Source organism: Capra hircus, chromosome 5 (genome assembly GCF_001704415.2).
Source record: "Capra hircus breed San Clemente chromosome 5, ASM170441v1, whole genome shotgun sequence".
Taxonomy (NCBI): Eukaryota; Metazoa; Chordata; class Mammalia; order Artiodactyla; family Bovidae; genus Capra; species Capra hircus.
Genome location: NC_030812.1, coordinates 89951058 through 89968682, shown reverse-complemented (window position 1 = coordinate 89968682; position 17625 = coordinate 89951058). Strand labels below are relative to the sequence as shown.

Here is a 17625-nt window from a genome sequence, read left to right as displayed (position 1 = left end):
TATTTATTTAATAAAAAGTAGAAAAGAACTCTGAATTTTCACCTTGCATTTTTATTTCAATGAGTCCCACAAATTATGTATGTGGCTGGCCCAACTCTTTGGGAAAAGATCAGAATTCTCCTGGTGCATCTCAGCAGAATCTGGTACCCACCAATTTCCCTTTCCAGTCAAATATCAGGTCCTTCCCAATCTTGACTCTTGTCTTTTTTCAAGTCTTCAACTAAGACAAGACCCTCAGTACCTCACAGATGCAATTTTCTCTGCCTAGATTTCTTGATTCCTGTTCCATCTTCCCCATTATTATTTGCATCCTTCAGATCTCATCTCATTGCCTTTACTATAGAGTCCTATATAATGTTTTTTTTTTCCTCAAAACACATATTGCAATGATAACTATGCTATGTGCTTCTTTGCAGACTAAAAATCCATGAAGACACAAGCCATGTGTATCTGGCTTACCACTGTAAACCCAGTGCTGAGCAAAGTGCCTTGTCTCCTCTAGATACTCCATAAAGAATTCCTGAATAAATGACTGACAATAAAAGACAAGAGAGAAGAAACCAAAATCCAAATTTAAGCTCCTTCTCTCACACTCACCATTTTATGTGGAAAAATCCCAGCACAAAGAATTTGAAGGTTCCCAACCACTAGATTTCTCCTGAAGTATCACCAGGGGGGAAAAACAATCTGTAAATTATCATGTTTAATATTATAGGCACCAGACTCAACCAAGGCACTAACCAGAAAGTTGCTGAATTTTATCTTGTATATTCTTTAATTCTCTAATGACAGACTCTGTGTACTCCCCACAAATTAATACAGCCACCATGCCAAATAATACTTCTACAAAAATAAAAATTATCCACCTTCCACCAGTACACAGCTCTGATACACAGAAGACAGATTTTTGTCACAGTGCAGAAATAATAATGTAGGTAATGGACTAGAACATGATCAAAGACAACAGTTGCCAGAGTTAAGAGGATGAATTAATGAGCATCTTTAGATGCCATTGATAATTATAAATGATTACAAAGAGGAACTTTCAATCATTACCTTACATCACTACTTTCCCTTTGAGATGTTAATTTAAAAGGAAGCCACACAGTCTCTATGGCAAGGTCTCTCTGGTTAATGCTGTAGCTGCTTGTGCTGGCAAAGCCCACACCAATTATCTATAGGCTGAAGTATGTTACCCATGCAAGCGTGCTTAGTCACTCAGTCATGACCGACGTTTTGTGACCTCCCTGGACTGTAGCCGCCAGGCTCCTCAGTCCGTGGGATTTCCCAGGCAAGAATACTGGCGTGGTTTGCTGTTTCCTATTCCAGGAGATCTTCTCAACCCGGGGATCAAACCCAAGTCTACACCATTGGCAGGTGGATTCTTTACCACTAAGCCAGTGGGGTATTGTTTTTGCTTTGGTTCCATCCCTACATTCTTTCTGGAGTTATTTCTCCACTCATCTCCAGTAGCATATTGGGCACCTAATGACCTGGGGAGTTCCTCTTTTGGTATCCTATCATTTTGCCTTTTCATACTGTTCATGGGGTTCTCAAGGCAAGAATACTGAAGTGGCTTGCCATTCCCTTCTCCAGTGGACCACATTCTGTCAGGCCTCTCCACCATGACCCGCCTCTCTTGGGTTGCACCATAGGCATGGCTTGGTTTCATTGAGTTAGACAAGGCTGTGGTCCTAGTGTGATAAGATTGACTAGTTTACTGTGAGTATGGTTTCAGTGAGTCTGCCCTCTGATGCCCTCTTGTAACACTTACGATCTTCCTTGGGTTTCTCTAACTTTGGCGTGGGTTATCTCTTCACGGCTGTTCCAGCAAAGCACACCTGCTGCTCCTTACCTTGGATGAGGGTATCTCCTTACCGCCACTGTTCCTGACCTTCAACATGGGATAGCTCCTCTAGGCCCTCCTGTGCTGTGCAGCCACCACTCCTTGGGTTGCTAGGCAAATTGGAAGTGGTCAAACAAGAGATGGCAAGAGTGAACGTTGACATTTTAGGAATCAGCAAACTAAAATGGACTGGAATGGGTGAATTTAACTCAGATGACCATTATATCAACTACTGCGGGCAGGAATCCCTCAATGGTCAACAAAAGAGTCTGAAATGCAGTACTCAGATGCAATCTCAAAAACAACAGAATGATCTCTGTTCATCTGCAAGGCAAACCATTCAATATTACAGTTATCCAAGTCTGTGCCCCAACCAGTAACAATGAAGAAGCTGAAGTTGAACGGTTCTATGAACAACTACAGGACCTTTTAGAACTAACACCCAAAAAAGATGTCCTTTTCATTATAGGGGACTGGAATGCGAAAGTAGGAAGTCAAGAAACACCTGGAGTAACAGGCAAATTTGGCCTTGGAATGTGGAATGAAGCAGGGTAAAGACTAATAGTGTTTTGCCAAGAAAATGCACTGGTCATAGCAAACACCTTCTTCCAACAACGCAAGAGAAGACTCTACACATGGACATCACCAGATGGTCAACACCGAAATCAGATTGATTATATTCTTTTTAGCCAAAGATGGAGAAGCTCTATGCAGTCAACAAAAACAAGACCAGGAGCTGACTGTGACTCAGATCATGAACTCCTTATTACCAAATTCAGACTTAAATTGAAGAAAGTAGGGAAAACTGCTAGACCATTCAGGTATGACCTAAATCAAATCCCTTATGATTATACAGTGGAAGTGAGAAATAGATTTAAGGGCCTAGATCTGATAGATAGAGTGCCTGATGAACTATGGACTGAGGTTCCTGACATTGTACAGGAGACAGGGATCAAGACCATCCCCATGGAAAAGAAATGCAAAAAAGCAAAATGGCTGTCTGGGGAGGCCTTGCAAATGGCTGTGAAAAGAAGAGAAGTGAAAAGCAAAGGAGAAAAGGAAAGATATAAGCATCTGAATGCAGAGTTCCAAAGAAAAGCAAGCAGAGATAAGAAAGCCTTCTTCAGCGATCACTGCAAAGAAATAGAGGAAAAGAACAGAATGGGAAAGACTAGAGATCTCTTCAAGAAAATTAGAGATACCAAGGGAACATTTCATGCAAAGACAGGCTCGATAAGGGACAGAAATGGTCTGGACCTCACAGAAGCAGAAGATATTAAGAAGAGGTGGCAAGAATACACAGAAGAACTGTACAAAAAAGATCTTCACGAACCAGATAATCATGATGATGTGATCACTAATCTAGAGCCAGACATTATGTAATGTGAAGTCAAGTGGGCCTTAGAAAGCATCACTATGAACAAAGCTAGTGGAGGTGATGGAGTTCCAGTGGAGCTATTTCAAATCCTGAAAGATGATGCTGAGAAAGTGCTGCACTCAATATGCCAGCAAATTTGGAAAACTCAGCAGTGGCCACAGGACTGGAAAAGGTCAGTTTTCATTCCAATCCCAAAGAAAGGCAATGCCAAAGAACGCTCAAACTACCACACAATTGCACTTATCTCACATGCTAGTAAAGTAATGCTCAAGATTCTCCAAGCCAGGCTTCAGCAATACGTGAACCATGAAATCCCTGATGTTCAAGCTGGTTTTAGAAAAGGGAGAGGAACCAGAGATCAAATTGCCAACATCCACTGGATCATGGAAAAAGGAAGATAGTTCCAGAAAAACATCTATTTCTGCTTTATTGACTATGCCAAAGCCTTTGACTGTGTGGATCACAATAAACTGTGGAAAATTCTGAAAGAAAGGGGAATACCAGACCACCTAACCTGCCTCTTGAGAAATCTGTATGCAGGTCAGGAAGCAACAGTTAGAACTGGACATGGAACAACAGACTGGTTCCAAATAGGAAAAGGAGTATGTCAAGGCTGTATATTGTCACCCTGATTATTTAACTTCTATGCAGAGTATATCATAAGAAATGCTGGACTGGAAGAAACACAAGCTGGAATCAAGATTGCTGGGAGAAATATCAATAACCTCAGATATGCAGATGACACCACCCTTATGGCAGAAAGGGAAGAGGAACAAAAAAGCCTCCTGATGAAAGTGAAAGAGGAGAGTGAAAAAGTTGGCCTAAAGCTCAACATTCAGAAAACGAAGATCATGGCATCCAGTCCCATCACTTCATGGCAAATAGATGGGGAAACAATGGAAACAGTGTCAGACTTTATTTTTTGGGGCTCCAGAATCACTGCAGATGGTGACTGCAGCAATGAAATTAAAAGATGCTTATTCCTTGGAAGAAAAGTTATGATCAACCTAGATAGTATATTCAAAAGCAGAGACATTACTTTGCTGACTAAGGTCCATCTAGTCAAGGCTATGGTTTTTCCTGTGGTCATGTATGGATGTGAGAGTTGGACTGTGAAGAAGGCTGACCGCCGAAGAATTGATGCTTTTGAACTGCTGTGTTGGAGAAGACTCTTGAGAGTCCCTTGGACTGCAAGGAAATCCAACCAGTCCATTCTGAAGGAGATCAGCCCTGGGATTACTTTGGAAGGAATGATGCCAAAGGTGAAGCTCCAGTACTTTGACCACCTCATGCAGAGTTGACTCATTGGAAAAGACTCTGATGCTGGGAGGGATTGGGGGCAGGAGGAGGAGGGACGACAGAGGATGAGATGGCTGGATGGCATCACTGACTCGATGGACGTGAGTCTGAGTGAACTCCGGGAGTTGGTGATGGACAGGGAGGCCTGGCTTGCTGCGATTCATGGGGTTGCAAAGAGTCGAACATGACTGAGTGACTGAACTGAACTGAAGCCACTGGGGAAGTCCATGTTACCCAGGTTTTGAATTTAAATTTTATTGATATGGAAGGACAAGTGGTGAAGGGATAGTTAGGATTGTTTGTAAATACTTATATTGTTTTTGAAATTTTCCACTGAAAACTTTAAAGTATACATTTTGCTACAATATATCATATAATCTCATGTTTTTATTTTTATTTTATTTATTTAAATTTTTAATTAGAAGATTATTTTAGATAGACTTCCCTGATGAGAAGGTGGTTCAGCCAGTCAAGAATCTGCCTACAGTATGGGAGACCTGGGTTTGATCCCCTGCAGAAGGGAATGGCAACCTACTTCAGTATTCTTGTCTGGAGAATCCCATGTACAGAGGAGCTTGGCCACCTACAGTCCATGGGGTTGGAAAGTTTTAAAATATACACTTTTCTATAGCATCTCATATAATCTCATGTAATTAGAAGATTATTTTTGACTGTTGCTTGTGGATGATATTGGAAGGAAAAGATGAAAAATAGATGAGAAAAGACTTTCTCTTATTACCTCGTGTCTAATAGCTCTGTGTCAAAAGATATCACTTAAAGTGAAACAAATCAAGCAATAAAAAATCTTAGCATATGTAATATTAGTGTTATAAAAACAATGAGAAAGATCACAACATTGAATATAATTGGGCGGTAGATCAAAGTAGATGAGAAAGATCATCACACTAATTTTATCTTTGCTTCTATTAGGAAAGAATTATTGTCAAAATAAATAAAAGTCTAAGAATATTAAATAAAATAACCACTATAACAAAAATTAAAACTTCTATAAATATCATAAGTACATAAAGCAAATTACTTTGTGAAACACTTTCTTTAAAAATCATTGTTAAAAGTTATATTTCTTTTTTTTAATGTGTTAAAATAATTTAATTCTCCTTGTACATTTCCGTCCACATGAGCCAACAAAGTCAAAATGCATACTTTACAATATTTACCTGTTTTGAGACATTCAAGTCAATTTCAGATGGCAAAAGTAGAATTCAGTCACTAATGACATGTTTAAAAATATATTGTTTAAAAAAAAGTTTTTGCAAAATAAAAAGTAATCTTCCACAATGCAATAAATTGCAGATCACTGAAATTTTAACTCTTTAGATGATTTCATTTCAGTTTTTGGTTTCAAAATCTAGAGACAATTGAAAGGAAAAAGCATTGGCAGAATTTCTATCCGTTTTTAAGTTTCTCTTTTTTGTTTCGACTATTTGTTACACTGCTTAAAGATGTTAAGGATGAAGGTGTTCTTGCATGACCGGTGGCCTTTGGATGATCAAAAAGTTTATTCTTGGATGGAAATTCACTGTGGCAGGTTGTACAGCTGATAAGCACATCACTCATTGTCTGTGGTTCAGCAGGTACTCTGACAGACTTTTTAGTATCTTTGGCTTTCTTTCCTTTGGGTTTAGAAACAGTTCTAGCCTCAGTTTTTGGGTCATAGCACAGTTCCACCGTGTCTGTGACCCCAACATTTTCTTGGAGACTATCTTCCAATTCTTTGGTACTGTTTTCTTTAGGTTGGTATCTTCCAGGTCAACCTTTACTCCTTCTCCAGTTCCATTTTCACTGAAAGTATCATCACAGTTCTGTGCTGGTTTCTGTTTGTTTTTCTTCTGTTTTTTAGAAAGCTTTTGTTTTGGCGCCTCCTCCATTTCTTCCTCGGAATTCGCATTCAGCCTGTTTTCACCAGTTTGAAGTCCTGAAAAATTTGCTTCCTCCTCCTCCAACTATTGTTTTAACAAGCCAGCCATTTCCCGATGCTTCTTTGATTTTTCATGATTCCTCAGAGCCTTTTCGGTCTTGAAAGTCTTGCGTCGTGGGCCTCGTCGCTGTCCTTACCGTCCTGTCCGTCTCTGAGCTCCTCCGGTTCTTCCGTTTAATCTTCACCTGATCCATCTCCAAATTGCTTTTCATACTGCGCCTCCATCTCCCTGAGCTCCTCCGAGTCAGCCGCTGCCATCCAGCTCTGCTGTCTGTACTGCTCTGTCAGTTTGGCCTGTTTCAGCTTCTGCTGCCGCCTCATCGCCTCGGCTTTCCTCGCCTTCTCTGCATTTTCTTCTTCCACAAGCTTTCAATGAGCCTGCACTCTTCTATCCCTTTTTCGGATGAAAGCAATCTGCTGATGGACAAGTTCATTCTCTTTCCTTCTTCTTTCCTCACTTTTCCTCGCTTTTTCTTTTGTTTTCTTTTTCCATGCCTTGTTTCTCCCAGCCGTTTGAAGCCTGCTGTGTATTATATTCTTTCCAAGAAAAATTCTGAGTGCAGAAACTCTGCCGGTAAGCATAGAATGGTGGACTGCCATATGATAGTCACTCTGGGAGTCTCCAAAAGTTGGGAAATCCTCCATGCCCTCTTCTAAAGCAGATTCTAGTTCTTCCTTTGCAATCATGTCAAAGTCATTACAGTACACCGTATAAAAGCCCTTTTCATCATCGTCATAACCAGAGTAACAGGTCACAGTGAAATAGTGAAGCAAATCTAAGCTGTCATCTTGATACACTCCATCACGTCCACCTTTCACCAGAGCTTCTCTATGATTATCGTACCACGCTCCTTCCTGAGGGTCACTCAACACATCATACGCCGCTTGGATTAGTTTAAATTGTTCAGCTGCTTCTGCGACATTATCCAGATTTTTATCCGGGTGCCATTTCTGGGCCAGCTTCCGATAGGCCTTCTTGAGCTCCTCCTCGCTGGCGTGGCGCCGCACCCCCAGCCCTTCGTAGTGACAATTCATCGCCTGTCAGAGCAGGGGGCTCCAGCGGGGCCGGGGCCGGCCGAAGTGGTGGCTGCGGCCCTAGTGGGCCTCTCCTGTGGCGGGAGCCCGGCACCCGCACCGGGCCAGCCAGTGAGTGCAGCGGCGGCACGGGCTATTTGTAAAGAAGCCTCCTGCCACTACAGGAGATGAAATAAACATGGGTTCAGTCCCTGGGTGAGGAAGATTCCCTGAGTAGGAAATGTCAACCCACTCCAGTCTTCTTGCCTGGAAAATTCCACGGACTGAGGAGCTTGGTGGGCTGTAGTCCATGGAGTCACCAAAGAATTGGACACGACTGAGCAACTGAGCACACACATATTAGGCAATGCAAGAACATGGAAATCAAAAGTCACAATCATATCTAAAAGCAAATGCGATTTAGTCCCAGAAGACTTGAATCAAACAGGAATAGAACTTTAGATTATAACAAGTACAATTATAAATAAAGATATAAGCAACTGCTGCAACATGTATAAAATTATGGAACATACAAGGAGAAATACACAAAAACAAACCAGTAATAAGATATTCTAATTTATTTCTCTTGATTTTAGAAAGATTGAGTAGAAAAAAATAAGCTATACATAGAAAAACTAAATAGTAACATTAATGAGGCAAACTAATTTATATCAAACTCTTATTCTAAAAATAAAGAATATATCTTCAAGAGCCCATAGAATACTCATGAAAATAGATTATACATTAAGTCACAAAGGAAATTAATTTCAATAAATCCTCAAAAGTAGAAATCACCTAAGACATATTCCCTGATCATGAGACAATACAGTGAGACACCCATGGAAAAGTTCATAAACCTAAAAGATACTTAAGTTTGAAGGTTTAAAAAATTAAGTTCTCTTGAACAACTTTTGGGTCAGAGGACTTACAAATCAAAATTACAAAACTTACAAAGGATAGCAATAATGAAAAACCACATCTCAGAAAACTACAAGAGAAAGATAAAGCACTACTCAGAGGGAAATTGGAATAGTTAGAATAAAAGCCAAAAAACAAACCAAAGGAAGACAAAGAGAAAAAATGGATAAAGGTAAAAGTAAATATATAAAAATATATTTTTATATTTTATATAAATATATAAAAAGCTTTTCACTATTGAATATGATATTAGTTGTCAGCATGTCCTAAATGAATTTTATTATGTCCAAGAAGATATGTGGGCTTCCCAGGTGGTGCATTTGGTAAAGAATCCATCTGCCAATGCAGGAGATGCAAGAGAGGGTTCAATTCCTGGGTTGGGAAGATCCCCTGGAGGAGGAAATGGCAATCCACTCCAGTATTCTTGTCTGGGAAATCCCGTGGACAGAGGAGCCTGACGGGCTACAGTCTGTGAGGTTGCAAAGAGTCAGACACAACTGAGCAAGAAGATATATTCCCTGTGTATTCACTTTGATGAGAGTTTTTATCATGAATAAATGTTGCATTTTGTGAAATGTTTTTTCTGCATATATTAAGATGCTCATGTAATTATTATCCTTCCTTTTGTTAATGTGGTATATCACATCGATGGATTTGTCAAATTGAACCATTCTTGTGTCCCTAGAATAAAACCAACTTGATCATGGTGTATGATCCTTTTTGTATATTGTTGAATCACTTGTCTAGTATGTTATTAAGGATTTTTACATATATAGTCATCAAAGAAATTAGCCTATAATTTTCTTTTATTGTAGTGCCTTTGTCCGGTTTTGGTATCAGGGTGGCCTAGTAGAATAAACTTGGGAGTTTCTGTCCTCTTCAATTTTTTGGAATAGTTTGAGAAAGATAGGCATTAGTCCTTCTTTATATGTTTTGTAAAATTCCCCTGTGTAGTCATCCAGTCTTGGACTTTCGTTTGCTGGGAGTTTTTAAATTACAAATGCAGTTTCACCACTGGTGATTGGTTTGTTCAAATTATCTATTTTTCTTGACTCAATCTTGACATACTGTATGTTTCTAGAAATCTGTCCATTTCTTTTAGGTTATGCAATTAATTGGCATCTGACTCATGGTAGTATTTTATGTTTTTGGGTTTTTTTTTTTTTTTTTTTTTTTTTTTTGTATCTCTATGGTATCTCCTCTTTCAGTTCTGACTTTATTTGGGTCCTCTCTTTTCTTCTTGGTGAGCCTGGATAAATGTTTATCAATTTTATCTTTTCAAAAAACTAACTCTTGGTTTCATTGATCACTCATGCTTTCTTCTGTATCAATCTGCTATTCATTCCTTCTAGTGTGTTTTTTATTTAGGCTACTGAATTCTTCATTTCTGATTGAGTCTTTTTTATATTTTCTAGTTCTTTGTAAATTTTTCACTGTGTTCATCTATTCTTTACCCTAATTCAGTTAACATTTTGACTGCCAGTGCTTTGAATTCTTTATTTCTGTTTCATTATCTGCCTTTTCAAGGGCTTTCTCTTGCTCTTTCAACTGAGAGCATTTCTTCTGTCTTTTCATTTTGCTTGACTTTCTCTTACTCCATGAATTTAGTGGGAAACAGTTGCCTGTTGCAGTCTTGAAGGGGTGTTCTTATGTGAGAACATCCCTATTCAGACTGCACACACTCAGTGATGTAATGGGAGAGCTGGATTTGACATGGGTGCAAATCACATCTTAGTCAGGGTGTGATGACAGCTATCCCCTTGGCAGGGAGTAAAACTGGAAATGGAAGGGCTGGAGCTGGAGTTAAGTGCTAAAAAATGGCAAGTTCCTTTTTAAAATAGTTTTACTTATTTATTTATTTTTGGCTTTGCTGGGTCTTCCTTGTTGCTCAGGCTTTTCTCTAGGCACGGCAAGCAGGGTTACTCTTGTTGCGGTATGTGGGCTTCTCTTTGCAGTGGCTTCTCTTGTGGAGCATAGGTTTTAGGGTGCAAGGGCCTCAGTAGTTGCAGCACACAGGCTCAGTAGTTGTGGCGCACAGGCTTAGTTGCTCTGAAGCATGTAGGATCTTCCTGGATCAGAGATCAAACCCGTGTCTGCTGTATTAGCAGGTGGATTCTTTACCATTTAACCACCAAGGAAAAACCACAGGTGCCTTTAAGTGTGGGTTTTCCCCTATCCTCACACTGGAACCTATGCCCCAGTGTTGGTGACTGTTGAAGCAAGCAGGCCCATGCAACTATCAGCTTGTGTCAGCCATAGCAGAGGTCCAAGCTTTCTGCGCCACACTGCCTGTGCAAGCACCTGCAAGTGTGTCCCTTAGCTCAGTTGCAGCCTGAGGTCCAAGTATTCCTCCTCCTTCACAGTCAGTCACTGGCCCCCAGCCTCCACCAAACTCCTTTGCACTGTGGAGGCACACCACAGGGCAGACAGGGCCCCACATGGACACTCAGCATGTACTGGGGCGTGAGCTGGGGTGGAAGGGCTGCTCTCAGAGCTCTGGGCTGCTTCTGATGCACAGCTTGAGAAGGCACCAGCCATGACCACTGCCACCCCACCAGACTTGCCCTGGGTCTGGGTAGTCTCTGGATCCCTGAGTTATGTCTTCTGCTCAGTAGTAGCTGCCCTAGATCCAACACCACACGGTGATGTAAAGAGTGAATGGGGCTGGAATAATTCATTCGACTGGGTCTGGGACATGCACCAAGGTGGCTGTGGGAAACCGAGCAGCCACTTGACCACCTCCTTCTGCCCTTCCTGGGGGCAAGCCAGTGTGCATGTGCTCCTCAGGAGCAGAATCCAGGCTTCCCACAGCTCCCCTGTTAGTTCCAATGGTCCCCCAGCCAGCCAAGGGGGCGCTTCTTCCAGGACTGGGGTGCCCAATCCATAGCTCTCACTGCTCACTCCCCAGAGCAGGTGTCTGACAATTAATTCTCCCTTTTCCTCTGAGTCTCTCCCAGGAGCAAAGATCCCAACTCAATCTCTTTTCTTTACCTCCTACCTGATTACATGTATATCTTTCTTATAGCCTTGATTGCATAGGAGTCCTTCTGCCAATTTTTAGTGAAATTTATTCCATATTTAGATGTATTTTCTGATATGTTCTTGAGAGCAGGTAAGCTCTACATCCCTTTACCCCACCATCTTGATTGATCTCCAGATTTAACATGAGCTAATTCTACAGTTTATAAACAAAAATAAAGAAAAATCAGGAAAACTTAGCAAAACAAAGAGGTGAGTTTGCCTTATCTGATATAAAAACACATTACAAAGTCTCAATAATTAAAATGGTGTGACATCAGTACATAAGTAGAGGAGCAAGTAAAACATAATAGAATGTCCATAAATAGAGTCAAATATATTCAGGAATTTAATAGGTGCCCAAACCAGTAAGAGAAAACAAAGAATGTTGGCATAGTATACTTCATACTATATGCCAGGATAAATACCAAGTGAATGAAAGACTTTAAATGTAAATAATGAAATCATATATATGACAAAGAAAACATGGAAAAATTCTTTTTAATCTTGGGATGAGCTACTATAATTATGGCAGCTGAGCACCAGTGAATCAATGCTTTAGAACTGTGCTGTTGGAGAAGATTCATAAAAGTCCCTTGGACTGCATGGAGATCAAACCAGACAATCCTGAAGGAAATCAGTTCTGAATATTCATTGGAAGGACTGATGCTGAAGCTGAAGCTCCATTACTTTGATACAAAGAGCCGACTCATTGGAAAAGATCCTGATGTGAGGAAAGATTGAAGGCAGGAGGAGAAGGGGATGATAGAGGACGAGATGGTTGGATGGCATCACCAACTCAATGGACATGATTTGAGCAAGCTCCGGAAGATGGTGAAGGACAGGAATCCTAGTGTGCTGCAGTCCATGAGGTCAAAAAGAGTCAGACACAACTGAGCGACTGAACAACAATAAATTCAGAAGCCATAACAATTCTGCATGATATAAAACACTGTAGCAAAGTTCAAAAAAGTGAAGTTAAGTGACAAAATGGGTGAAATATTTGCAAGTATTTAACATGTTACCATCTCCTATGAATTGGTTTTAAAAAATGACCAAATATAAAACAGTGTAAAGAATATAATAATAAGTAAATAAATAAATCCAAACCTTCAGAAAACAAAAACAAAATGCAAGTGGCTCTTAACGAAATGAAAGAATCCTCAATGTCACTCATAAGAAAAATGCAAATTACAGCTACACTGATCCTGTTTTAACTCATCAGATCAGCAAAAATTCAAAAATTTAATTAACAAGCTTGGTTATGAATCAGCAAGCACTCATACACTGTCGGTGGTAATGCAAATTGGTACAACCTTCATGGAAGTCAGTTTGGCAATATTTACCAAAATTACAAATGCCAATACCCATTAAACCCAAAATTCTGCTGTTGAAATTTATCCTTTAACACTTGTACAGGGGTACAAAATGATACACATACAAAGCTATTTAATGCAGCATGCTTTGTAATAGCTGGAAAACATTGGAAACAACCGACTTGCCCATCAGTGGGTAAATTGTTAAATAAATTATGGTATTTCCTCATGATGGAATATTCTGAAAGTATATTTAAAAATAAAGAAGCTTTGTATTATTGATATGAAAATATCTCCAAGACGGTTGTACAGAATAGTAAAGATGCTATTCTTTTTGAGGAAAAGGGGGAAGAATAAAAATAGTTATTTATATTTACTTAAATGGAGAAATTCTGGAAGAATATGTGTCCCTCTGGAGGAATATTTGCAAAACTAATAAAATAATAATTGGAGAAGTGGCTGGATAGGTATTAGGAATGTGAGGAAGACTTTTTACTGTGTTCTTTGAAAATGCATTTTCACTTTTGAATCATATGAATATATTATCAGCTGAAAGGAAGTTAAATTTTGAAATGCCACTTTTTAACATTAATGGACACATTATGCATAATAAGCCCTGTATTATCTGCTGTATGGCATGCATTCAAGCATTTCAACATGGTCATTCTTTGGATCAACATTATTTTAACAGTTCTTGGGGTTACTATAAATGGTTAGATTAAGCATGATGAGATTCCCCCAGAATAACTTGAAGCAGAAAAATCAAAATGCTCTAGCATCTTCTTGTCCATCTGAAGCTATTCTCAAATTTCCCTCAGGATTCCTGATGGTCCAGTGGTTAGGACTCTGAGCTTCCAATGCCGGGGGCCCAAGTTTGATCCCTGGTAGGGGAACTAAGATCTCATATGTCCTGTAGTCAAAAAACAAAAACAAAAAAACACCTCCCTCTCTGGGCTCTTCATTTAAAGTCTTTCCCCTTAGGTTACAGACTCTTCATCTACCCTTTACCACGTGATAGTCAAAAACAGGCTGTAGAGATCATTTGACCTGGTACCATTAATTTTCTGCATAAGCTTGGACCAAACACTTCAATTTCCTCATGTGTAAAATGGAAGTAAACACAAACTTTATAGATTTGCTGTGAGGATTTAGTGAGTTATGTACATAAAACTCTGAGCCCAGGGTTGGCATATGACAAGAATTCTAGAAATACTAAGCACCTCTACTATTATTACATTGACTACAAAGACTTCCTGTGTTGCAGTTTAGTCACTAAGTCGTATCTGACTCGGCAGCCCCACGGACTACTGCACGCCTGGCTTCCCCGTCCTTCACTATCTTCTTGGGTTTGCTCAAACTCATGTCTGTTGAGTTGGTGACTTCCCTAGTGGCTGGCATTTCCGGTGGGTTCTAAACTCTGATGTGTTTCAATGGATACTCTAGTTACTAATCTTGCATGAAATGGTTGGATGGCATCGCCAACTCGATGGACATAAATTTGAGTACATTCTGGGAGTTGGTGATGGACAGGGAAACCTAGCATGCTGCAGTCCATGGGGTTGCAAAGTCGGACATGACTGAGCAACTGAACTGAACTGAACTGATCCTCTTGTCAATTCAAGTAACAGTTGTATGGTTATCATTTAGACACTGATCCATAAATTTATGCTAATCTCCTATCTTTGAATTAATGCTCCTCTAATTCAACACATTAAGTTTCTAATTAATGTGTCTAATAATCCTTTTACTCTTTAATTCAAAAATAATGTTCACTGTTCATCAGAAAGTATCAGCATTTTTAGTGTCCTCATACCAAAAGTTCAACTACATTTTTTAATTATGAAATGCAGTTTACCTAGGTAATACAGTCAGAATTACCTCATAGTATCTCACACTCACAGTATCACTCTATCACTGTAATCAAGATATTCTTAGGAAGAATTCTTTATTTATCTACATAATTATCATTTTCGTGGTAAGAAACAATGTCAGTTTTAATTATTTCAATGTCAATAATCCACATTAACATGAAAACTATTAATAATTAATATTACCTCTCTACAATGTGTAAGCAATTCTAATATACATGTAAAAGACTTTGGGAGAGGAAACATACCGCTCAGCTTTAATATTCAAACGTTAGGGCTAGAGAGCTAAGACTGACTATCAGAAAATAACCTAGACCCCAATGAGCCCACAACAAGACATTGCCAAATTTCTTATTATTAATAAATTTCTTCTCTCTGAATTCCCTCAGAGAACATACAACCAGTGATTACCAAGGGAAATATTACAAAACTGTGAATTATGTTTAATCCTTGGGCTATAAACCAGAAATTTTTAATTAAAAAACTAAAGCCTTCATTTTAATGTTGGAATGCTATTATATAACTTGAAAATAAAATTGAGGTTTACTTTTGTCATTAAATAGACGTTTAGTGCAACATTATGGAGCAAGCACTGATTTACATATCCTTTGGGGAAAGAGGGAAAAAAGTAAGCCTTAAGGGAGATTGTAATCCACTAAGCAAATTAGATAGGTAAGGTAATAATTAAGATATAAATAATAAGTGATAATTAAGGGCTGTGCTAGTGAAGTTCAGAGGGAGGTGACCACAGAAACTATTTTGCATTTTAATTTGGCTTTGTAGAAAGGTAAAAATTCAACAGCCAGAAATAGTGGAAAGAGATCATTTCAAATAAAGGGAATAATATGAGCGATGTCTGGAAGGAAATAGCAGAGCATGTCTGTAGAACTGAGCATATGGACTGCAGTATGAAATAATATTAATGGGAAATAAAACAAACACAGATTCAATAAGAAGCAATAATATGAAGCTGAGAAATTCAGAATTTTTTTCATAAGCAATGGAAAGCTATGAACAGTACTTTGATTGAAAGGGTAATTTTATAAAAGTTGCCCTAGGAAGATTATACTGGTAATTGTGTACAATATGGGTTACATTTGGGTTCTGGGGATGGGAAAGAGAGTGTTCTAACAATTTAGGCAAAAGATCCATATGCATCTGAACTAGGTGCCGTGGAACTGGAAAGGAAGAGATGAGGTAAATACATGGAGTATATTTTAGTTTCAGTCTTTGAATGTTCAGTGTATCACGTGGTCATGCTCAGTCACGTCCAACTCTTTGCAGCCCCGTGGACTGTAGATCATCAGGCTCTTCTGTACATGAGATTTCCCAGGCAAGAATACTGGAGTGGGTTCCCATTTCCTCTTCCAGAAGATCTTCCCCACCCAGGGATCAAACCCGCGTCTCCTACGTAAGCAGGCGGATTCGTTAACACTGAGCCACCTGGGAAGCCCCCATCCCATGATCAGCCACTTCCAATTTAACTCACTGAAATTCTACTCTCTCATCAGGTGAGAAGTTTGCTGACAAGAAGCCTAAAGTGCAGTTAGTCATATCCTACAAAGACGCGAAGCTGACCATACTTGTGAAGCACATGAAAAACATCGTGAGTTTCTCTGACCTAATAAGAAACATGTATACCTACATTTAGAAATCACTTTCTTCCTTTAGGCAATTAATGTCAACACTTGTGAGAGGGATGGGGCCAGCCACCAGGTATCAGTGAGGAACAATGAGCCAATTACAGTATTCAATATGTTCAGTGTACAGTATAATGGTGATCCTTGCTGGAAACGCTATAACATATTTCACAGGTAAAGTCCTAGAATGAAAGTCAGACTTTATTCAAAGTGAACTATCAGAACAAGTCAAGTCCAGCATAGCTAGAGTATTGAGAACCAAAAGAAAGAAAAAAAAAAAAGCTACGTCCCAACAGTTTATGTCTGTCTCATCAAGCTAACCTTCATGGAAGGCTGACTCATCTCTTTGAACAGTGCCAACACCTTCTCTGTGAAGCCAGAGAAGTAGTTTTCCCACAGATTTCCATTTAGTACTTTGAACACTTATTATATTCTGATATAATTGCTCAAAGATGTTTTTCTTCCCTCAAAAAGTGATAATTTTTCCAATAACAAAGACCCCCCATCTTTGCATCCCCAGAAACAAGAATGGTAGTTAGCCTCTAAAGAAAACCAAAAACTGCTCTATTATACCCCATTACTCCCCGAAGATGGGTCAAGTCAGAGAGACCAGGATGGCAATTGCTGCTGCTAAGTCGCTTCAGTCGTATCCAACTGTAGAACCCCATGGACAGCAGCCCACCAGGCTCCTCTGTCCACGGGATTCTCCAGGCAAGAATACTGGAGTGGGTTGCCATTTCCTTCTCCAAAGATGGCAATTGGATCATGTCATTAAGAAAGGAGCCTTCTGTGTCACAGTTAGTCTCTCAGTCGTGCCTGGCTCTTCGCAACCCCATGGACTGCAGCACACCAATCTTCCCGGTCCATCGCCAACTCCCGGAGCTTGCTCAAACTCATGTCCATTGAGTCGGTGATGCCATCCAACCATCTTACCCTCTGTCATCCCCTTCTCCTCCTGCCTTCAGTCTTTCCCAGCACCAGGGTTTTTTCCAGTGAGTCAGTTCTTCGCATCAAGTAGCCAAAGGATTGGAGATTTAGCATCAATCCTTCCAATGAATATTCAGGACTGACTTCCTTTAGGATTGACTGGTTAGATCTCCTTGCAGTTCAAGGGACTCTCAAGAGTCTTCTCCAATACCATAGTTCAAAAGCATCAATTCTTTGGCACTCAGCTTTCTTTATTATCCAACTCTCACATCCATACATGACTACTGGAAAAACCTTGGTTTGTCTAGATGGACCTTTGTTGTCAAAGTAACATCTCTGCTTTTTAATATGTTGTCTAGGTTTGTGATAGCTTTTCTTCCAAGGAGCAATCACCTTTTAATTTCATGGCTGCAGTCACCATCTGCAGTGATTTTGGAGCCCAAGAAAATAGTTTCTCATTGT

The 17625-nt window shown here is 39.6% G+C and overlaps 1 protein-coding gene and 1 pseudogene across 1 annotated transcript in view; one reads left to right on the top strand and one right to left on the bottom strand.

The window, feature by feature from the left end:
• The window catches only part of PIK3C2G (phosphatidylinositol-4-phosphate 3-kinase catalytic subunit type 2 gamma), a 470847-nt gene that overhangs the window by 414962 nt on the left and 38260 nt on the right, over positions 1 to 17625 (top strand). The window contains exon 31 of the mRNA XM_018048420.1: positions 16108 to 16202. Within this exon, the coding sequence (XP_017903909.1) occupies positions 16108 to 16202 (95 nt within the window). The remainder of the gene's footprint in view (positions 1 to 16107; positions 16203 to 17625) is intronic.
• On the bottom strand, positions 5167 to 7622 carry LOC102171040 (annotated as a pseudogene).